This window comes from Ylistrum balloti, unplaced genomic scaffold (assembly GCF_031769215.1).
Source record: "Ylistrum balloti isolate Yb309-2 unplaced genomic scaffold, AGI_CSIRO_Ybal_v1 Utg370416, whole genome shotgun sequence".
Taxonomy (NCBI): Eukaryota; Metazoa; Mollusca; class Bivalvia; order Pectinida; family Pectinidae; genus Ylistrum; species Ylistrum balloti.
In genome coordinates this window covers 2,213,372-2,239,638 of record NW_026782282.1, presented here as the reverse complement: position 1 = coordinate 2,239,638, position 26,267 = coordinate 2,213,372, and the positions used below count along the sequence as shown (strand labels likewise).

Below are 26,267 nucleotides of genomic sequence, written 5' to 3'. Positions count from 1 at the left end.
AAAGGTCCTTGGAAGGTAATTTTAAAGTCATCCAAAAAGATATATATATACACCTTGAAAATAAATGATATGAAGAAAACTTAAGTTCATTCCAGAATTTCTCAGCTTTTGTTGGCATCTGCTTTAACAATGTCAATACAGTAAGACACAATAGGATACAATAGGATATTTTATGGACGCGTGCATTAAATTGCCTCTATATCCATATCATTACTGGTATACAGTATAAAATACATAGTATATTAGGTTATGCCTCCGGTGACTGATTTATGACTGGCTAAGTAATTACATTTTATCTCCCGATTTTTCCAATAATTACCTAAATTAATTTCAAATTCTTCTACTGTTTTGGATTTAATAACCGATTCAGACAGGTCATTCCAAATATCGACGATTCTAAACGTAAAGGAGTATTTTCAAACATCCATCTTGCAACGTTGCTTTTCTAACTTTTTTTAATTGCCTCTTGTGTCAAGTTGATGTTCAATAAGAACTTAAAAAGTGACGATTTCTCTTTCTTAAAAAAGATAAATTTTGCGTATGTGTAATCAGTTGTAAAAGAGTAACAATGGATATACCAGTCTATATTAAGTGACTAGGTACAGGCGTGCTGTATTTTCACATTGAATATTCTACAAACGTTGTGTCATAATTTGAAGGTAAGCCCTTCAGGACCTCGCAAGATCAGATATGAGTAAAATCCAACCCAATCAGGTCCCAAAGTAATGTCTGAAATACCTGCAAGGTGAAGGACAAACTTGAGAGCGAATGAGTGACAAACCGACAGTAACAGAGTCGGTGAAAGACCTGGCGATGGGGTTTTCTCTGAAAAATGTCATAACAAAATATGCATCGTGAAAAGATACAAAATTAAACCTTGACCTCTGACCCAGTGACCTTAACTTTCAGTCAGCTGACTCCTTCTTTAATTCTGACCAACTCAAAATGTTAGACCAAACTAGACATCATTGTGCTATCAAAAGTTACCATACAACAAGGGCTATAACTCTGGTAAGAATTGGCAGAAATGAATGATGTTTATGAAGACCCAAGATCATTTCATGTATAACATGTGTGCCAAATTTCATCAAAATCCATGTAAAAACTTTGAAGTAGTAGGCAGTACAAAATTGTGTCAATAGACAAACAGAAGGACACACAGATTCCAGTATACTTTGTTGCGAGAGATCTGAAGGTTGTAGCTAATGGCCTAGGCACTCAAACAGAGTTGTGACAGTTCCACATGCTTCAAACAGTGAAGGGGAGTTAGGGTACTGACAGAGACAAGAAAGTGCACACAGCAAAGAGGGTAAAGCATGACTACCGTACAATGTAGGAAAGCATTTACTGCCTGCAATGATGTAGCAGGAAAAGTAAGGATGCTGTGGTAACATCTGATGCCACCAGAAGTAGTCACATATTGCCTAATTGGGCCTTCATCCCTGACCTGACCTGATCAACCCAGCCAGTATACCTCGACTTGTAGTCTGAAGAGTACTTACCAGTGATTTTATATTTCTCTAGGTTGCAGTCAACCAAGACAAAAATGATATCGCAAACAGATATTCAGAACTTGCTCTGTGAGATGTTTGTCTGAGAGAAATGAGGATTACCAGGATTGGATAGCTCCAGTGTATTCAAGGTTAATTTTAAGGTAAAGTGGAAAGCATATAAAAATGAACATTTACTTGTGATAGGTAGTACAATTGTATTTCATTTTTCATATTTCTTTATCAAGTTTACAAATCTGTGCAGACCCCATCTGTTAACACTGGTTAAAATGTCTTTAGTAGTGTGTATCTACAAAAAGTCCTATCCTATCAGCTCTAAGACAACAGTTATTTCTAGATAAACCAAACTGGTTATCTGCATATCAGAACTGGTTTTATATACAACTTTCGTGTACTTGAATATTGTAAACACATATAAAATGTAAATGTGAAAAATCAGAACACATGATCATGACAAAAGACTCGATTATAAAGAGGCCATGTGACCACAACGACGACCAGTGACGTAAGTAATTAAATACCATAAAACATGAATATTCTTTCACATGTTCTCATGATTTATTAATCAAAATCTTCCTTTTTATCTCAACTTTTTATATAAAACAAAATATTTAACAGAAAAATCCATTCACAGGTGTAAATACAATTTCCATAAAAACTCTCCAGACTCATGAGACTTGTACATGTACAGTTCTATAAAACAGTCCAGACTGATGAGATTTGTACATGTACAGTTCTATAAAACTCTCCAGACTGATGAGATTTGTACATGTACAGTTTCTATATAAACAGTCCAGACTGATGAGATTTGTACATGTACAGTTCTATAAAACAGTCCAGACTGATGAGATTTGTACATGTACAGTTTCTATATAAACAGTCCAGACTGATGAGATTTGTACATGTACAGTTTCTATAAAACAGTCCAGACTGATGAGATTTGTACATGTACAGTTTCTATAAAACAGTCCAGACTGATGAGATTTGTACATGTACAGTTTCTATAAAACAGTCCAGACTGATGAGATTTGTACATGTACAGTTTCTATAAAACAGTACAGACTGATGAGATTTGTACATGTACAGTTTCTATAAAACAGACCAGACTGATGAGATTTGTACATGTACAGTTTCTATAAAACAGACCAGACTGATGAGATTTGTACATGTACAGTTTCTATATAAACAGTCCAGACTGATGAGATTTGTACATGTACAGTTTCTATAAAACAGTCCAGACTGATGAGATTTGTACATGTACAGTTTCTATAAAACAGTCCAGACTGATGAGATTTGTACATGTACAGTTTCTATAAAACAGTCCAGACTGATGAGATTTGTACATGTACAGTTTCTATAAAACAGTCCAGACTGATGAGATTTGTACATGTACAGTTTCTATAAAACAGACCAGACTGATGAGATTTGTAATTGTACAGTTTCTATATAAACAGTCCAGACTGATGAGATTTGTACATGTACAGTTTCTATAAAACAGTCCAGACTGATGAGATTTGTACATGTACAGTTTCTATAAAACAGTCCAGACTGATGAGATTTGTACATGTACAGTTTCTATAAAACAGTCCAGACTGATGAGATTTGTACATGTACAGTTCTATTAAACAGTCCAGACTGATGAGATTTGTAATTGTACAGTTTCTATATAAACAGTCCAGACTGATGAGATTTGTACATGTACAGTTTCTATAAAACAGTCCTGACTGATGAGATTTGTACATGTACAATTTCTATAAAACAGTCCAGACTGATGAGATTTGTACATGTACAGTTTCTATAAAACAGTCCAGACTGATGAGATTTGTAATTGTACAGTTTCTATAAAACAGTCCAGACTGATGAGATTTGTACATGTACAGTTTCTATAAAACAGTCCAGACTGATGAGATTTGTACATGTACAGTTTTTATAAAACAGTCCAGACTGATGAAATTTGTAAACAACATCAAAATGTCCAGAGATTTTTAAACAATATATTACAACTGTCAGTTGTAAAAACACCATTAAAATAAGTTTGACTGTTTCTGAAATCAATGTACTACCTGTGTGTAGATGTCTTACCTGTGACCTTTACTGCAGATGAATGTAAAATTAATATAGGGAAAATGGTGAGAAGGTCAACACCTAAAATGTGTCCCTTCCTCTCAAATTTATCATGATAAATCAATTAACGCTTCATCTCCTGGTATTTTCAAGTTTGTACCATGATCCAAGAAATCCTTGTCATTTCTACCAGAACTGACCGCACAAGTTCACAATGTTACAAATAAGCGAGTTAAAATGGACAAAACCCAACACTACCTGTGATGAATATTTTATGATAACTTAAATGATTTTCATGATAAACAGTCCTAACTTGCCCACCAGATAAAACAAGTATACTGACTACTGCTCTAGTAGTATTTATCCCCTACCAGCCTCCACAAGCTATTACACTGCAATATTTTATATAAATTTTCTAAAAAAAGTAACTGTGACCTTGACCCAATTGTCTTACTGTGGGAAGAAGCTCTTGAACTTAGAAATCTCTGGCAGCTGACCTCTTACCTTTCCATGGCCAATCAAGGAATTTACCCCTGGTTTGCCCTTGAAGTATTTAAAAGACGGAGAAGCAAGCTGACAGAGGGATTTAATCAAAAGTACAATAACCTGATAACATGCGCTAGAACTATTCATACCTGATGGAAAAATAGACAACAGACCTCGCGCTAATGCTTAAGTTCACTTGTCATTTTTGCAAAGATGAGTTAAAAATAAATGAAATTACACGAAATTCAATAATACACTTCAATCAAGTATTGTTTCAAATCTATATATTAGTGAACTTCTAAATATTATTATTCCGATATAGGGAAGAAAGTATCACAAAATGGTTCAATAAACAAACGGCTTAAGCAAGTCTATAACATTATACCTTATAAGGATTGATGGCCATTTCCGACCTTAACAGCATGTGGCTACAGGAATTTGTGTCAATTCATTCACTGAAATGAGTTACAATGTCCTAAACATGTTGATATTCATTCTCCTGAGTTGAGTTCCTCTTTTACATTGCTGTCCGTTAATAAAGCTTTGTATGTGGAACATTGCTGTAGGGTCATAACACCAAGCTCCACAGCTCTAGGTAGTACACGGCTATCCTCAACTAATTGTTCTAGCAAAGGGAGACCACCTTCAAGTTCCAGCATTGGGCAGTATCTGTCAGCTTGAAAATAGATAAAAGATACGCAAAACTAAAATGGTGTCAATAAAAAACAAAAAAAAATGTCACCCGAGACAAAAATTTCTGGTGACCTATTTTGCAATCCCCTGTTGTCTGTTTTTTTTTTTACATTTTCAACTTCTGGAAAACCCCTTGAACATTTCTTATGAAATTTTGCAGAAAATTTTCATGGTCAAAGGTGAACCAAAATCATAAATCCTAAGGTTCCCACTGCTCAGGGGCTGATTGGCTCGGCCAAAAAGGGTCAAATTTACTGAAATTTCAAAAATATTTTTCTCCATACCCAAATATGGTAAGATCAAATACTTTCCATGGATTAAAGGATTTCAAAATGCTTCACCAAAATTGTAACCTTGTAGTTGATATTCTATAACAATTGAAAGTAGATTGAACTTGGTTAGAATAGGATGACAATAAGATGTTATGCCCTGTTAACCCTTGCTGCTGCCCAGGGACTGATAGTTGGTACAAAAAAGGGTCAAATTGACTGAAATTTCGAAAATTTTCGATGGAAAGGTCCTATAAACTACTTTACCAAAACTGTAAATTTTATACCCCAGGATCTCACATCTCCCCCAGGGAGGGGGTGGGGGTAAAGCTAACAATAGTTTATGAAGTCTCTGTTACATCATGAAAGTTACAATAATGAGTTCAAACTTCATTAACAATCTTCTATTCCAGTATAAATAGCATTTCTCATTTCCTCTTCTCTATGATACACATTCACTCTAATTGCTTAATCTTTTAGGCACCTGGTCCTCTTGGTTTCCATCATCAGGTCCTATCTTTGGCTAGGTCAGGTTACAGGTCCTACCTTTGACTAAGTTAGGTTACAGAGCCTAGCTTTTGACTGGGTAAGGTTACAGATCTTAACTTACGAGTGGGTCAGAATACAGATCCCACCTTTGTCTGAATCAGAATACAGAGCCTAGCTTTTGACTGTGTCAGGATTCAGATTATACCCTTTGACTGGGTCAGAATACAGATCCCACCTTTGTCTGAATCAGAATACAGAAAACAGATCATACCTTTAGACCGAGTCAGGTTACAAAGTGCCCAGGTTGCCCAGAGTTGTGCCTCTGGAGTATCGTATTCCACCACTAACTCCAGGATCGGTCGCAGAGATCTGGTTAATAAGAATGTTTGTGTAGTTCCATTACTGCATTTTGATACTAGGTGCTGCGCAGGCTATAAAGGACTTACACAACTAAATCAGGCAATGGGAGACAGGGATTCTGTTTACCCTATTATGGTCTCTACCAAAAATTGAGATTTGATAAAAGATTAAGCCCTGTGGGGGTTTAAATTTATAATTTATAAAATATGAAAGAAGTTTGTATTTAATGGGCTTCATGAAAATGCATAGCTTTAACACATTTCAATGCATCTGGGACAGATTTAGTCAGTTGTTGGGGTTATTCCTAAGTAGGAATTTAGTTTCACTTGTAAACTTCTGATTGTTGACTTCTGAAAGTGATGACAGTCCAAGATGCCATTCAACCTACTGAATTATGCCATATGTTGCCTTTGACAGGCAGGTTTCTATGAATCTAGACAGCTGAATGTAAAGTTTACACACGGCAAATTTCAACAGAAGAAACACAAAGGTTATAGATCATGCCAATCCTTCGAATCAACATTTATTGTTCCAGGTACATCAACAATTTTGACCAACTGTCAAGGTTTGAGAAAACTTAAATGTATACAGTAGTCCTGGAGATGATTGTTTATTACGTATTTAGCAGTGAAATATAGAGATATCTCAAACTGATAAAAGTGATATTTTTCACTAGTGAACTAGCTTCGCACTCGTGAAAGATACCAAAATATTAGTCACACAAGTAAAAAATATTTGTCATTACTGAAGACACTATTAAATATCCTATATCTCTTTTCTAAACAGAAAATTAAAACTGCTCCCACATATGGTTGTGAATTGTTTTTGATCATTTGCAAGAAAAAGTTTTGTCAGAGATAATTATCATTTAGCTTATTATATATTAAGACACTTATGAAAAGGTTTCGTAGTGATCATCTTTCTTTTACTGAAATATTTTTTACGTAGTGCCTCTGTAAAACCCATGTTAAACATTGATTTAAATTTTTCTTGACCATTTATTCCTTTTAATTCTACACGAGGATTTGAAGTAATTTACAGAGTTATTCCCCTTCAAGTGATCAGTCCAGGTTACAGCTGAGCAATATCTGTAACTCACCTGTACTTTATCTTCATCTTGGAGTCCAGGTCCCAGCGGTCAACTGTCTCCACCATTTTGTTCAATACGACACTTCGTTCAGGTTGGCTGATAATCCATGTACTTAATGGATCGATGACCATCGTGGACATGACGGATGTTGCATGGTAGCTCACACCATTCTTGTCTAACTCAGAGTCCATTAAATTACTAAAAAATAAGAATTGTTTGCTCAATAAGGATCTTTATCATGGTGTTGTGTATAATGGCTTTGTCAGCAATCCATATTTTTTCAGTTACATACCAGTAAAATCTAGTGTGATTTTTTTAAAGATATATACAAATGATTTAAATTTTAATATATGTTCTTTTTACATATATTTACCAATATAACATCATCAGTTCTTCATTCATCAACTGTTTTCTTAGCTCTGGAACTTCAGAAAGATTAGCCTGAAAAACAAATCAAATTACATTGTTAAAATACAGACATCATGGTAATCTTGAACAAACCCACCATTTACACAAAAAGTTGGTTTCTCTCCCCAAGGATGCTTCAGACAGATCAAATTTGATTAAAATCTGTGCAATCATCCATGAATAGTTGCAATATATAGTAAAAGTTGACAGACACCGGACACTACTGTATTCCTTCAGGGCAGGTGAGCTAAAAAGCAGTCAAATTTGCCACCTGTATGTAACGAGTACCTGTGTATAAAGACCACTGGTTAAAGGTCCCTGTATCATATCCTTACTCACTCAACCTTTATATAGACCATCTATATATTGTAATGATTACCTGTGTATAAAGACCACTTGTTAAGGGTCCCTGTATCATATCCTTAACTAGCTCAACCTTTATATAGACCATCTATATATTGTAATGAGTACCTGTGTATAAAGACCACTAGTTAAGGGTCCCTGTATCATATCCTTAACTAGCTCAACCTTTATATAGACCATCTATATATTGTAATGAGTACCTGTGTATAAAGACCACTAGTTAAAGGTCCCTGTATCATATCCTTACTAGCTCAACCTTTATATAGACCATCTATATATTGTAATGAGTACCTGTGTATAAAGACCACATTGATTGACTACCAATCTTCTGTGTTATTAACAAACCCCTGTAATACTGGTAAAAATTTTGATCACCAATTTGTAATGCAATACTTACCATTAATCCCGTCATCTTCTTCAACAGCCCGTCTTGTTTGGCGAAGGTCTGAAAGTTCACAGATTTTGGAAATAAATATTCTATCATTGAATATTCACATTTGCCAAACATCACTCTAAAAACCAACCAATAAGTGCCATTTAAGGTATCATAAATGACATTCATCACCTAACCACTGCGATGGCAGTATCATGGGCAAATAAACAATGATGGTTCGTCATCAAATGACTGTTCCACTGGCCGATAACAATGACAATAAACCGTTTTTTATTTCACTTTGAATTAAATAATAATCAGCTTTGACCGATTTCGCTGATGATAATCAATCATTTATTTAATTTTGAATAAAGTTATAATCAGCATGAGATGTGTAGAGAATGTAAACATAAACACAGATCAAATTACGATGTTTTCCTTCAAAGCATGTCTTTTATTATGACCATAAATGCCGTAAAGAAAATTTCAGTTAATTACATCGCAAAATGGCTTATTCTCTAGCATTATGCAAACATGTTTTAACTTATCTCCTTTAATGCTAGCATATTCAACTCAGTATTTATGGCATTACATTCCAGGGCATAGAACTGCAGACTCAGGTATCAAGTAAGCTTGGTTTGTGTAATTTTAGTGGTGGACCGAATTTCAGTTCAATAACTTTAAACAGAACAAAACCATCAAAGACACCTGTATACATGACATGTAGATATCCATGGCTGATGGTTCCTCCATAAATCGCTTGGCATTCTCTGGCATGTCATCTACAACATAACAATTTATCATTATACAAAGTTCTTTATATGTAGAACAACTTTTTTCTGTCAGGTGAATAAGTCTTCAGGACTAGGAATTATTGGGATTGTAACAGTAAGACTCAAGAAACTCCAGAAACAGTTATCAGAATTATACTAGTAGGACCTAACAGAGATTTTACCAGTACCACTCCGCAGACATTTACAGAGATTTTACCAGTACCACTCCGCAGACATTTACAGAGATTTTACCAGTACCACTCCGCAGACATTTACAGAGATTTTACCAGTACCACTCCGCAGACATTTACAGAGATTTTACAAGTACCACTCCGCAGACATTTACAGAGATTTTACCAGTAAGGCTCCAGACAGTTATAGAGATTTTACCAGTAAGTCTCCAGACAGTTATAGAGATTTTACCAGTAAGGCTCCAGACAGTTATAAAGATTTTACCAGTAAGGCTCCAGACAGTTATAGAGATTTTACCAGTAAGGCTCCAGACAGTTATAGAGATTTTACCAGTAAGGCTCCAGACAGTTATAGAGATTTTACCAGTAAGGCTCCAGACAGTTATAAAGATTTTACCAGTAAGGCTCCAGACAGTTATAGAGATTTTACCAGTAAGGCTCCAGACAGTTATAAGAGATTTTACCAGTAAGTCTCCACAGACAGTTATAGAGATTTTACCAGGAAGGCTCCAGACAGTTATAGAGATTTTACCAGTAAGGCTCCAGACAATTATGGGGATTTTACCAGTAAGGCTCCAGACAGTAAATCTCAGTTAGGCTCCAGACAATTATAGAGATTTTACCAGTAAGGCTCCAGACAGTTATGGAGATTTTACCAGTAAGGCTCCAGACAATTATAGAGATTTTACCAGTAAGGCTCCAGACAGTTATAGAGATTTTACCAGTAAGGCTCCAGACAATTATAGGGATTTTACCCAGGAAGATTCCACAAGAAGTTATTGGGTTTTTACCAGTAAGACTCCATAAACAGCTCCAGGCACGCTCCATGGTATCATCACAGCAGGAATTGGCCAACTTGTGGCGAATCAGTGACAACAGGTACTACAACACAAACAATTAATAAGGAAGTAGGTCTACAGATCCTGGACCTTTTGAAATTTATTTCACGACAGACTACAATGAAGCTATTAGATAGGTTTAGAAATTTGACAAATGACAATAAAGATTTTGCATCATTTCTTACTAAAAAAAAAAAACCCCAAAAAACTATGTATACCTCATTTTTATCTTTATGCTTCAAGGCTTGGAGAAATATTTCATAGATCAAACAGGTATTCAAAACACGAGATACAGACGCTATAGAGGGTAAGTGTTTGTTTATTGCTATTTTTTAATAAAACATTCAAAAAGTTAACTTTCCAAATCGTTTTATTCTTCTTCATCCATAATACCCTACTGTATACTGGTCCATGTAAAATACATATGACTGTGAACTGATTGGGTAGAGAAACTGTCGAAGCTTTTCTGATTTTAAGTTGGATATGCTACAGACATGTACCGGGTATATGGTATGAATGTTCCCTATATGTAGGAGTATTAACATAATGATTTCAAAAATGTAACGAGAAAATTCAATACAGAAGTAAATAAATCATCATGATCATTTATCTTGCTTCTACCACTTTTTTGTTTTATCTTATCTGTTAATGCCGTCCTTCTTAATATTTTTCATCCTTTCAAGATGAAAAAGTTCCACGTCCACTGTTTGGCAGTAAATAAAAATTAAAACATTGTACGAACATTGTCTTAATATTGATATAAAGTTCAAATATTTTCTAAAATTACTTTTTCATGAAATTCATTCACATTCATGTATAAATAATATTTTTACAGTGACAAGATCATCTTCCAGGAAGTTTTACTTGACATTCTGTAAATTCTGCACATTGAAGACTCTAGTTACCGTCAACGTATCTGTTTCTCTGCCAATTATAGATTTTTCCGGCCTCTCTGTTCTGCATGTTTCGTGTAAAAGCTTCAAGGCATACATTTCAAAGAAATCGCCATGATAGGAATTCAGGATTCGAAGAAGGCAGTTGACATATCTCTTGAACAGGTGACAATAAACCTACAATGATTAAAGAACCATTAGCAATAAAGCCGTCTACGAACAGCCATGAAATGTCACTCACGTTGGACAAGTAAGATCGGGACAAAGTTCGCTATCACTTAAACAGTCGCTGGCATACAGACCCAAACAAGATATATAAAACCACCTTTTTTATGTCATAAGTACTGTCAAACCTACATTACGAGGTCATCTAATGAACCGCCAGAAATTGTCCGCTTCAGACAGACGGCTGATAAAACCAGGTTCAAAGTTTTCATATGTGTACAGTTGTAGTATCATAAGTCTATTAAATATACATGTAGAAGTTATATAACTGCAGGATAATACATTAACTGTGGGCATACAGTATGATGCACACATAATGCATACATGATTCACATTTCTGGGAAGTTCATGTTCAGTTTTTAATCCTCACATACATATCTAATGTATGGCTTCCTATATCAAGGACAATTTGTGTATGATGGCATCAGTGTAGTTAAAAAACACAAAAATCAAAATATCTTTTAGACAGATACATATTTAATGTGTTTGAGTTTCATTTTAATAATTGAAAATTTCTATAATAAAATCCATAAAGCTTACCTTCAGTAAATAAGAAGCTGTGTATACAGTAAAGATCGTTATTTTGTAGAATTTTTTTTCTCCTCTATTTTTGAAAATGCAATAAAATTGCAAAAACGGAATAGAGAAAATTATATTCAGATTAATGATCTCAGTGAATATTACATTTGTTTTGCTTCCAGGTTCTGCTTACACCCTGAAAATTTGAACCACTAAAAACCAACTCTTTATAGTAATGCGCACACAGTTTGACCTTATTATGAGCACGACCTGACCTGCATGTATACAGATACAAACAAGGTACAAAATACTATTCTATATTCTATATACATGAAACATACCGAGAGACAGATATGATCAAACAAATACCAGTAGATAAAGAAGAGCTCCCAGACGGATCTTTGCATCCACAATTGTTTGATCTTTATTTGCTCTTTAAAAATTGGATCTTTTCTCTTTTCCATTCTCTTCTCTGTTTTTGCTCTTAATGCTAAGAAATTTAAACATTCCTTTTCCGAAAAATAGCGATGGTAATCGTTACCTGCCAAATCCAAGATGGCTATCTGTTTTTTTCTAATCAGACCCAAAATCAAATTGGCATCACTAGGGACCAAGGGGAACCTACATATGAAATTTGCGAGAGATCCATTGAGTACTTCTCAGGAAAAAGTGATAACAATTTTTCAAAGTAAAAATCCAAGATGGCCAACTGTGGGCAATTTTATTTTTCTGATCAGACCCAAAATCAAATTGGTACAACTAGGGACCAAGGGGAACCTAGGAAACCTACACATGAAATCTGAGAAAGATCCATCCAAGAAAAAAATGATAACAAAAATTGTTTACGGATGGACAGACGGACGACGGACCATGGAATGTACAGTTATTTGAATGACCCACCATCCCATGATGGGAGGAGGGGTCATAAATTAAAATAAATCAATAAATTAACACAGATAGACCTGCTCACACTAAGAAGGGGTACAAATGGTTGGAAAGACTTACCGCATCATGAGGCATATTCAGGCATAAAAAACTGCACACACAGCACTTGGCCGTCTGAAAACACACAATTCCTAATATTTAGATACTAAAGTAACATAAGTACCCTTCAGTATTATCATAAATTTACAGTACAGCTAAAGAAGTCCCCTATTACAGACGGACAGACAGACAGACAGACAGATGCACTGACAGACGGACAGACAGACAGACGTTACAGTAGTTGGTGTACCTCAGGAATTGTTTTCATTCACAGATCTGACAATGTGATAAGGACCTTATATTTACACCAAGTCATTCAGATCATTTTTCTCCAAACATTTAAAAGCATTCAGTCAATATAAGCCTAAATCAAAACATTCAGAATGTATTAGGATAGTAAACAAATATTTTGAATGATCATTCCAAAAATTTTGTTAACTGGTGACACAACACAAGAGTCTCTTTCTACTTCATAATTATGTAGGTGTTATCTTATACCTGGTTAACCCACAACACAAGTGTATCTACCTCATAGTTACATAGGTATCATTTTGACCTGGTTAACACACGACACAAGTGTATCTACCTCGTACTTACATAGGTATCATTTTTGACCTGGTTAACACACGAAACAAGTGTATCTACCTCGTACTTAAATAGGTATCATTTTGACCTGGTTAACACACGACACAAGTGTATCTACCTCATACTTACATAGGTATCATTTTTCACCTGGTTAACACACAACACAAGTGTATCTACCTCGTACTTACATAGGTATCATTTTTGACCTGGTTAACACACGACACAAGTGTCTCTACAATGAAGGTTCGTGTCCTTTGTGGTATGGCCTGACTCTTTCCATTCATCATTAGGAACAGGCAGGCACTGACAACAACATAAAAATAGCATATAATATCACACCATACAACATCACACCATACAATATCACACCATACAACATCACACCATACAACATCACACCCATACAACATCACACCATACAACACCACACCATACAACATCACACCTTATAACATCACACCATATAACATCACACCATACAATACATACAACATCACACCATACAACACCACACCATACAACATCACACCTTATAACATCACACCATAAAATATCACACCATACAACATCACACCATACAACACCACACCATACAACATCACACCTTATAACATCACACCATAAAATATCACACCATACAATACATACAACATCACACCATACAACATCACACCATATAATATCACACCATACAATACATACAACATCACACCATACAACATCACAATATATAACATCACACCATAAAATATCACACCATACAACATCACACCATACAACATCACAATATATAACATCACACCATAAAATATCACACCATACAACATCACACCATACAACATCACAATATATAACATCACACCATAAAATATCACACCATACAACATCACACCATACAACACCACACCATACAACATCACACCTTATAACATCACACCATAAAATATCACACCATACAATACACACAACATCACACCATACAACATCACACCATATAATATCACACCATACAATACATACAACATCACACCATACAACATCACAATATATAACATCACACCTTATAACATCACATCATACAACATCACACCATATAACATCACACCATACAACATCACACCATACAACATCACACCATACAACACCACACCATACAACATCACACCTTATAACATCACACCATAAAATATCACACCATACAATACACACAACATCACACCATACAACATCACACCATATAATATCACACCATACAATACACCATACAACATCACACCATATACACATACACATCACAATATATAACATCACACCTTATAACATCACATCATACAACATCACACCATATAACATCACACCATACAACATCACACCATACAACATCACACCATACAACACCACACCATACAACATCACACCATATAACATCACACCATATAACATCACACCATACAATACATACAACATCACACCATAAAATATCACACCATACAATACACACAACATCACACCATATAACATCACACCATATAATATCACACCATATAACATCACACCATATAACATCACACCATATAATATCACACCATACAACATCACACCATATAACATCACACCATACAACATGACACCATACAACATCAAACCATATAATATCACACCATACAACATTACACCATACAACATTACACCATATAACATCACACCATACAACATCACACCATACAATATCACACCATATATCACACCATACAACATTACATCATACAACATTACACCATATAACATCACACCATATAACATCACACCATACAACATCACACCATACAACATCACACCATATAATATCATACCATACAACATCACACCATACAATATCACACCACACACCATACAACATCACACCATACAACATCACACCATACAACATCACACCATATAATATCATACCATACAACATCACACCATACAATATCACACCATATAATATCACACCATACAACATCACACCATACAATATCACACCATACAACATCACACCATACAACATCACACCATACAACATCACACCATATAATATCACACCATACAACATCACACCATACAATATCACACCATACAACATCACACCATACAACATCACACCATATAATATCATACCATACAACATCACACCATACAATATCACACCACACACCATACAACATCACACCATACAACATCACACCATATAATATCATACCATACAACATCACACCATACAATATCACACCATACAACATCACACCATACAACATCAAACCATATCACACCATACAACATCACACCACACACCATACAACATCACACCATACAATATCACACCATACAACATCACACCATACATTGTACACTACTAATACAAATAATTTTACAAAATTTATTTCTTATCAAGACAAAGTTAATGTACAAAATCATTTCAATCACCTCACTTGAGAAAAAAAAAATCTTAACAAATTTGAAATCAGCCCTTCAGGACTTTACCACAATAAAGGAATCTTAAATCTAAAAAAATTCTCCTTATTGAGAAGAGGACTCTTTATCAAAATTGAATATTTCAAACTACATTAAATTGTTGTTTTGAAGCTTAAATACTTAGGTCAATTGTAACATTGTTTAATAAAATCAGCACTGACTTGGCAGATCTTTGGATTTCTCTGCACAGTGGATGGAGCTGTATTGCCTTTAACATTGTCTGTAAAGCAAAATAAACATTTATACATCCACATGGGTGTAGCTCTCACACACAAGAGTTATTTCCCTTGTTTAAGGTTGCAGTCAGCTTATTAATGATGCCACATACATAGCTCTTCAAAGTCAAGGGGTTTTAAAATCGTCATCAAGTAAAAAAAATCTTATTATCATACACCATTAGTAGTATATGGCCTACTTGGTCTTTTGATTGAGGAAATTAAAATGTGCAATACTTAATTCATGATGATTTCATAATTTTATTTTTATATAGATTTCTATTAATTCAATGAGTGATGATTTATCTCACTATTTCTGATATTGTCAGTTTTGTAATAAATTATAAGTTATCTATTCATTTCTGATATTGTCAGTCTTACAATGAATCATAATTCATATGAGGAGAGTATGAATCACAACATACTCATGCATTACCCAGGTGGGTGTTATTATTCGTCAACTAGTTTCGCCTCGGTCGTGGTGGATTCATCAGGACAAATTCATATATACATTTTAGTTTTGGTTAATCAGCCTGCATACCTTATGGTATCTAAACTCACAGCAAAGTACATACTTAACGTCCACTCACTTACATCCGACACTGGCTCCTTCCTTTTGAAGAATTATAATTTATCTACATATTTCTAATACTGTCAGTTTTGTTGTAAACCATAATTTATCTATATATTTTTGATATTGCTAGTTTTTTTTATAAATTATAATTTATCTTTATATTTCTAATATTGTAAGTTTTGCATATTGATTAGATGCATTTCAGTAAATGTTATGTCATACACCCCCAACTGATGACATTAACAAAATATAAGTACTGTACAGGTCAATTCATTCTCTGAACAGTTTGAAAAACAGAAGAAAAAACATGTCAAACACACATGGTTGTTACATAGATATTTCATTCACTATTGTTAAAACTGAATTTTTTTTGTAACTTATGAAAAATAATGATCTCGAGTGAATGATGTTCAGCATTGTTTGAATAACCTCTGTCTACCTTTACATATTACGTCTGAACATCATTTTGCCTATATCAGATCCAAAAACAGATTTTTGAATGTAAAAAACTGATAAAAATAAAGAAATATCAGTCAATTCTAGCCTTTTTACAACTTGAGCAGGTTATGTGACCAATATCAGATTGACCTGACAAAATCAGGTGCAACGTAATGATTTCCCAGCCGCAATCAATACCTACACAATTATTTTTCAAATGTTAAATAATATCTATTTCATGGTTTGAACAAGGACTCAAAGTGATTTTAAATATCTGTTAAATATTTTTTCGTAGAAGCATTACAGAACAGAAAACAATTTGCAATAGACGGTCAATGGTTTCAAACACTATAACAATGACACCAAGAGATGATCCTTCAACACTTTGGCATTCATAGCCAATACAAAAGGCCTGATGGGCCTGCGTTTCTCACCTGGTTCACATCACTTTTACTTACTTCCTTCAAACAAGCGTCATCTTATGAACCTATCAGACAAATGGTATGTTTCTGGGACTTTTGGTCAATCAAATGAAGCTGCTTAAAAGTTTTAACACATTTGACCCCTGTGACCTTGAATGTAGGTAAAGGTAATTTCTTTTTGCAAATTTTGTTGGGTTTTCAATCCTGGAACCTATCCGCTCAATATCATGTTTCTGGGTATTTTGATTAATCAGAGGAAGTCATTTTAAGGTTTCAACAAATTTGACATGTGACTTTGAATATGGGTCAAGGACATTTTATTAGCAAAGTTTAGAGCAGAATTCCTACCAGGAAACTACCAGTGAAAAATCATCATCATTTTCTATGTGTCTGTTTCATAATCATCATCATAGCATGTACAAGAAGCAGTATGAAAGTATGCATGTGTGTAAGCATTGTGTCTAAGTGCTTTTGTCATGTATTGATATTGTAGTGAGAAATCCCTGAGAAAAAAAAAATTATATCTAAAATAAAATTTTCCATGCTTCTGTGCCTATTGGTTAATGAACAGGAATTGTTTTAAGGTTTTAACAAATTTGACCCCCTGGGTCAAGGTAATTTTTTGTTTGTGTTTTGTTTGTTTTTTTATTTGGAATTCATATTAGGAACTTATTAACAAAAACATTATGTTTCTTAATGTCATATTAGAATTATTTCATATGTGTAATATGACATTTATTACACATGTGTTGTATGACATTTATTACATGTGTGGTATGATGTTTATTACAAATGTGTAGTGTGACATTTATTACACATGTGTGGTATGACATTATCATATATGTGTAGTATGATGTTTTATTACATATGTGTAGTATGATGATCATTACATATGTGTAATATGACATTTATTACATATGTGTGGTATGACATTATCATATATGTGTGGTATGATGTTTATCACATGTGTAGTATGACATTTATTACATATGTGTGGTATGACATTATCATATATGTTTAGTATGATGATCATTACACATGTGTAGTATGACATTTATTACATATGTGTAGTGTGACATTTATTACACAACAGAACAGTACATAGATGAAATCTTTACTGAACTACTTACAGGTACTCCATCAAGTATTTTATTTGGGCGAGGTCCAACACGAAGCCCTGCAAACAGCTTGTTGAGAACATGGGTAAGCATTTTCTCATTCTCCAGGTACACACTGGCAGAGAACAATATCTGATCATCGTTCTCCCAGCCAGAGAACTGAAAAATTTAAACAGCTGTGATTAAAATGGCCATAGGAATAACCAAATTACAGATTAGCAAATAAACAAATATCAATCATTCTGAAGGTTGAAGAGACAAAACTTAAAAAAAGACAAAAATGATAACCATGGACTGGTATTACTTTAGAACACATTACATATGTGTAAAAAGGGAGTTCATAGGGCCTGTGTTGCTCAACGGTTTTGTAGGTTATAAAAAAAATTATTCTGAATAGCTAAAAAAGTAATTTATATATAACTTTTCAAAGTTGATCTAGCTTCCTGAAAAGAAAGTGTGAAGATAAAGACAGGTTTTCACTAACATGACTGTACAAGAGACATTCAAAAGATTAGCACCTTTCAATACAATTATAGATAAAGATATTATTATGGTGTCAGAAGCTGTTAAACATATTATATATTATATATATATATAAGAGCCGCAAAGTGTGTCATTATCCCCCGCACCCAGCTGTCAGTGTAAAACCCAAATATTATATATATATATATATATATAGGAGCCGCAAAGTATGTTAGTGTAAAACCCATATATTATATATTATATATATATATATATATAGGAGCCGCAAAGTGTGGCATTATCCCCCGCACCCAGCTGTCAGTGTAAAACCCATATATTATATATATATATATATAGGAGCCGCAAAGTGTGGCATTATCCCCTGCACCCAGCTGTCAGTGTAAAACCCATATATTATATATATATATATAGGAGCCGCAAAGTGTGGCATTATCCCTTGCACCCAGCTGTCAGTGTAAAACCCATATTATATATATATATATAGGAGCCGCAAAGTGTGGCATTATCCCCCGCACCCAGCTGTCAGTGTAAAACCCAAATATTATATATATATATATAGGAGCCGCAAAGTGTGGCATTATCCCTTGCACCCAGCTGTCAGTGTAAAACCCAAATATTATATATATATATATATAGGAGCCGCAAAGTGTGGCATTATCCCTTGCACCCAGCTGTTAGTGTAAAACCCATATATTATATATTATATATATATATAGGAGCCGCAAAGTGTGTCATTATCCCCCGCACCCAGCTGTCAGTGTAAAACCCAAATATTATATATATATATATAGGAGCCGCAAAGTGTGGCATTATCCCTTGCACCCAGCTGTTAGTGTAAAACCCAAATATTATATATATAATAATAAAAAGATAAAAACTTTGTGTATCGTGTATACAGAGAGAATTAATCACTTAACATGACAAACAAATATATCACTAACGTTTTCGGGTCTCGCGGCCATCTTCAGGTGATTACATTCCATGTACACTGTACATTACTTAGTAACCTACATTGTGAAGTAATGTTATTGTTATAATAAAAGGGGAGTTAATAACGTTATTAATTGTGTCCCAACGCAATCTTCAGTGTGTATTTAGGGACGGTTTAAACAGTTTGACAAAAAAATCTTCTTTGATGATTCGTTTTGATGTTGTAGATTCTGACATCTTATAGAACGGGTATATAAAAAAGTTTCCTTTGCCGCAGATGTCCAAATGTTCACTCAGTGGGATATTCCGTGTTTCCGGCGAGCGTATCTGCTGTCTGTGAACCCGAACTCTTTCAGATAGGGCATTTCCTGCCTGCCCAATGTAGTTTTCGAGACACGTTGGACAGGTAATGCAGTAAATTAAGTTTCTGCTTTTACAGTTTAAATCACAGTTTGGTTTCACCATTTTCCCGTTTTTCAGGGTTATGGAATATCCTGCTGAGTGAACATTTGGACATCTGCGGCAAAGGAAACTGTTAGCTGTTAGTGTAAAACCCAAATATTATATATATATAGGAGCCGCAAAGTGTGGCATTATCCCCCTCACCGAGCTGTTAGCGTAAAACCCAAATATTATATAAATATATACACCGGTATAACAATTTGTGACCTCATTCAATTATGTACCGCTACTATCACCTAGAGATCTAATACAGTGAAAGGGCTAGTGAAAAAATGTAAAAAAATGTCTTCTTTTGTCAATTATCAATTAAATTTCCTTGCATCCCCTCAACTTCAACATTATATATATTTATATATATATATATATATGTTACAAGGAATTGAAATTGATATTGTATGGTGTGATGTTGTATGGTGTGATGTTGTATGGTGTGATATTATATGGTGTGATGTTGAATGGTGTGATGTTGTATAGTGTGATGTTGAATGGAGTGATGTTGTATGGTTTGATGTTGAATGGTGTGATATTGTATGGTGTGATGTTGATAGTAACAGATGTCCTCAATAGGTAAAAGACATAACAAGGGCACTAACCCAATATATACAGAAAGTTGAGTTGAGTGAAATGGTTTTAAAGTTGTAGCACTGGTACACACATGGACGTACAGCACCCAAATTACTTGCTTATCGTGTGGATAATTAAAATGCATCATACAAGTGCTTCATCTGTCTAGAACTTTTCAGAAATGCTAGGGAGTGAATATGTTAGGACCAAATATTGAAAGTGAAACAGATCAGGATGGAGGACAGTAAAGTCCAGAAACCTTTTAGTGCCGTTAGTGAAAAATATTCTGGTGGCCGACACTAAATGTTAATTTAAATTTTCTAGCGGTAGCCACTTCATTTCTTATGACACATAACATATTTTCAATAAAGGCACTATCAGGCTTCCATAGTAAAAAAAAAATGGTTATCACAGAATGAGAGATTAGGGAGGAATTCTACCTGGTCTGCTGGTGTGTCATTCCAGGAAAATGGTAAATCAGGACAGTTCCACAGCCCCAGGAAAGCAAAGTGTCGTCCACTAAGACTGTTACAACTCTTCTCTGAGGTACACATGCCACTGGTTATAACACCAAAGATAGATTTCATCAAAATATTAACAGCAAAGATATTTTCCCAATATTGTATGGTTGATGATATTTGTAAGGGATTTATTTTCGCAATATTTGCGAGGCCATAAAACAGATGGAAGTGAAATACCCAGTTAACATTAACACCAATAACAACATAAATGGCCCAAAATGGGCATTGGACAACCATAAAATATTAGCCCTGAAAATTGAACTACAATCCTGTATCAGACATCAAAAATTACAAATTATCTCCCTATATCAAAAATTTCAAACCAATGAATTATCTCCCTTTATCATTCTTGTTCACATCTACCATTATCATACATCTGAATAACTAAAATTACCTTCCTTTATAAACTTATCAAATGCCATAGATTTCAAATTCCAATATCTATCCTACTACATAATAGCTCTAACATTAGACTACCTACATGCTTCCTTCCTGCTGACCGCTGGTCTCCAGTTTGTGTGAAACACTTTCTTTGAGCCTGTCACCTGCGAGATTTGTGCCTGAGATGTCTAGAGATGTGAGATTAGACAGTAGTTCGAGTAAAGCAGACATATTTACCACTGCATTGGGGTAGATTTTAGGGTCCTGGGAACTACATGAGATATCTAGGTGTCTGAAAAAGATAGTTTCAAACTTTTAAATGATATAAACAAGATAGCCAAAAGTTTGAAATGGTAAACTCTGGTTAAACTAGCTTGTAAGGAAATTTAGGTGTCTGAAATATAAATTCAGGTTATATCAAGTTTTAAAGGAAACAGAGAATAGAGAAAAAGAGAGAGCCAGTGCCTGCTACTTCCTTCAGATTTAATAATGGTACCCTCGTCCTCTGCTTGGATACCAAAAAGTTTGCAGGGTGTCCCACTAATTAAGAAAGTAAAAAGATAAAAGTGGTGGTGATCACAACATGTCAGGAGGTCTTGTCACAGCTGTAACAGGTGAAACTCAAGGTCACAAAATCCAACTTAGTAAACCTTAACATTCCAGCTTCTTGTCACACACCACCTCCTTCAACTTGTAAAGGAACTACACAAGACGTCTGGGTGTCTGAAATGACAAATCTAGGTTACTCTGGCTTGTAAAGGAACTACACAAGATATCTGGGTGTCTGAAATGATATAAATTCAGATGATCAGGGTATGCTTTAATTGTAATCTATCAATTTAAATCAATCTTTCAAAATTTCTCATCCGAACAAGAAAAATTTCATTTCATCTCTTATTTTAATTTAATTTTAAAATGATATTCTAATTATTATGTGTGATAACCTGCTTTCTTCATATTCACTTCTTTTGCTAATATCTCTTGAAATTTTAAAAATTAAGGAATAGTATGAAATAAACAGTCTACCTCAAGGTTTAATACAATACAGTATTGATCCTGTCATCAGCCTATGGGACCAATATTTTGACTCGAAGTCAGAAGTGTGCTGATATTTCTATTACATTATGAAGAAATAAGATAATCTGTAAATCTACTAAACATGAATCATAATAAATCTAGGTTAATTGGCCTATTACTAGGTGTTGGCATATTGACAGATAATGTCAGGGACATTACCATTGTAGTTCCATTTCTGTTTTACCTATACATATACAAATATATCATTTAAATTTAACTTTTAATATCGATGATCTTTCAATCACTGTCACCAACTCATCTGATTTGTTGCGTCAAACTGATATTGGCGATATCATAACCTGCTCAAATATTGGAAAATACTAGAACCACCTGATGTTTCTTTTAATTTTCATCAGTATTTGAAAATTTCAAAATTTGGATCTATTATACTTTAACATGTTCAAACATTACATAGAATAATAGAAACAAGATAATTATGCAACAGAATTGATCTTTTAGAACATCAAACCACCCTTGATTTTGATCAGATAGATGGCTAGAAGCTGGTGACACTGCTCAATAGCATATTACTAGCAGTGTTATATATGTATTCTTACTTTAATTTGGAAGCTTTCCCAAGTTTCACGAATCCTTCATGTATATCGTCAAACTGAATTCCGGACAATACAAGAAATGTGATTTTTGGCAAGGCAACAATAGAATCCAAATCATTTTCTGTGATTCCACAGCCAGTCAAATTTAGATGACACAAGTTCTGTAGAGGTTCCACTAAACACTTCAACATTGTCGGTGATTCAGTAAATTCTCTATGTTTAAAATTCTGTACACTGAGAAGACGAAGGTCTACAATGTTACTGGATATCAATGGCGCCATGTTGTCTCTCGACTCCTGCATCTTTGTTAGTTTATTTACACTCTCTGTGGTGGACATGTTTCCACATCTCAAACAGTTAGGCTTGGCCCATAACTTTAATGCTCTCATAGAGTTCCTTAATTTTTTTATCAACTGGAAAATTTCATAACTGAAAACATCACAAAAACTGCAACAGGTGAGTTCTAAGTGGTTAAGGGGGTGATTGAACAGGGACTGTGACCCTGGCTCTGAAAGGTCAATCTGTTGTCGAATCACTACTTTTGAGAGTGGTGTTTTCTCTATGTCACTGAACACAGGTATAAGGTCTTGACACTGTGCATTCCATGACTCGCTAACATTTCGTGTCAGGTAGTTGAACAAATTATCACTGATGGTTGTTGGAAAGTTTAGGCCAGGTTGCAACCTCTGAAATGAGCTATCCCATGGCCCAGACTCCTCGGCAGCTTTCACCAAGATGCTCATATTATTCATGCAGTAGCTGACACACATATCAAGAAGGGTGTCAGGACCATTCTCTTTTCCTAGTTGGTATGGCATCTTCAATGTTTTTACAGTCTTTCTTTACAAATTAGATAATTTCTGCAATGAAAAATGAAAATTACTTTACATTTTATGTATGGTCTCCAACACTTGTAAGAGCCTATATACTACCCAACAACCCAATACAAATTGTAATTCTGTCATTAACAGCATTGCAGCTGGTGCACGTGGTAGTCAGGAGATTCCTCTGGTTCAAGCACCAGATGTACATATTTTAACATGAAAAATAATTAGCTTTGCGGTTATGATGGGCACCATAAATGACCAGGCGGGTCTAGGTCGTAAATGTCAATAGTAGAGTGTTGGTTAAAGTACCGGTTTCTCGGTATGTAACTTTCTGGACCGTAACTGTACCCCAGTCGTTATACGTAAGTAAGTAGGCTTACATTTATAGAAAATAACCGACAGCACCCATATCGCAAGGTGATTTTCTTAAGATTCTTATACATAACTGTTATTTGAAGTCTTTAAACAAGTGACAATATATCGTATACACGCAAAAATTGAATCTGGTTGGAAAAGGCAACGTCATTTTCTGCGGCGATTTTGTAAACAACAACAAACCGACAAGTGACCTACTTCTCGAGTAACTTTCGCTCGTGTCCCTCTGGTCAATCGGATACTCGATATTGCGGGACATTTTCATGGATGTATACATAATTAACCAAAGTAACTATATGCATGACATATCCAGGTGACAACTTAGCAAAACGGTACTTTCAGCAAGCAGTCCCAACTCTTAACAAATATGAAGTATAGACCTAACAAAACCGGAAATGCATTAACACTATCTAACTTCCGAACGTGGCGCGGTTTCCTGAAAAAATGTTAATAATGTTACGGTGACGCATAGAGAGCTTAAAAAAACCGTTATTTTAAAGCTTAAGATTTCGATGGTATTTAACATGTATTAAAAGCCATAAAATTCCAAGCAACCTTTTTCAATAAGCATCTGACATGAAAATTGGGTTCGGTTATACAAAGTCCTAGATAATCGAGTATCACTATAATCCTAATAGCGTATTTGATAACGACACTCAAGATGAAACTGAAATTTTAAAAGGGATTTGATTGCTATTTTAAATGCCTGTTGTAGCATCCTTGCCCTTTCCATGTTGCTTATAACAACTTTATATGTATTCTCCAATGACACCACATGACAACGCAAAGGGCCAGATAAAACTTTTACAATTCCGTGTTGATGATTCTTAAATCGTTTTCAGTAAAGAAATTGTGCTCATAATATAGTTATTCTACGTAAACGATGGTAAATTGTACCCCCTCCCCAGAAGGAAATGGGAGACCCTGTGATCATGATATTCCATACTTTGATACAGAACCTTAACACATTTCCTTCAATGACGACTATTTGATTATACCATCTGAATATTAAGATTTTTGAAATTTGAGTCAATTTGGCCTGTATTTATCCCGCCCGTCAGCTCCTGGTGGTCAGTCAGAATAACTACGTGTCTACCATCAAATCATTATCATGCACTAATATTTCTAATCAAGTTTGAAATATTAACAGCGGAAATTAAACATAAATATATATAACTGTTGTAATATATAATTTGTATACTTGTACACATAAATATATATAATTGTTGTAATATATAATTTGTATACTTGTACACATAAATATATATATAATTGTTGTAATATATAATTTGTATACTTGTACACATAAATATATATAATTGTTGTAATATATAATTTGTATACTTGTACACATAAATATATATAATTGTTGTAATATATAATTTGTATACTTGTACACATAAATATATATAATTGTTGTAATATATAATTTGTATACTTGTACACATAAATATATATAATTGTTGTAATATATAATTTGTATACTTGTACACATAAATATATATAATTGTTGTAATATATAATTTGTATACTTGTACACATAAATATATATAATTGTTGTAATATATAATTTGTATACTTGTACACATAAATATATATAATTGTTGTAATATATAATTTGTATACTTGTACGCATAAATGTATATCGTTGTTGTAATATTGGAATTAATAGTATGTGGATTTTAAAGACACACTCT

At 34.3% G+C, this 26,267-nt stretch overlaps 1 protein-coding gene across 1 annotated transcript; it reads right to left on the bottom strand.

Moving 5' to 3' along the window:
* Positions 1–2,055: 2,055 nt before the first annotated feature.
* Positions 2,056–24,914, bottom strand: LOC132554508 (protein zer-1 homolog). Its single transcript, XM_060218821.1, has 16 exons — positions 24,769–24,914; positions 23,372–24,228; positions 21,838–22,029; positions 21,276–21,393; positions 18,409–18,555; positions 15,791–15,849; positions 13,304–13,418; positions 12,552–12,605; positions 10,815–10,979; positions 9,862–9,952; positions 8,815–8,888; positions 8,131–8,178; positions 7,336–7,403; positions 6,972–7,160; positions 5,784–5,881; positions 2,056–4,737 (listed from the first exon to the last, which is right to left on the bottom strand). The coding sequence occupies exons 2-16, from the start codon at positions 24,184–24,186 to the stop codon at positions 4,553–4,555; spliced, it is 2,418 nt and encodes an 805-aa protein (XP_060074804.1). The 5' UTR covers positions 24,187–24,228; positions 24,769–24,914; the 3' UTR covers positions 2,056–4,552.
* Positions 24,915–26,267: the final 1,353 nt, after the last annotated feature.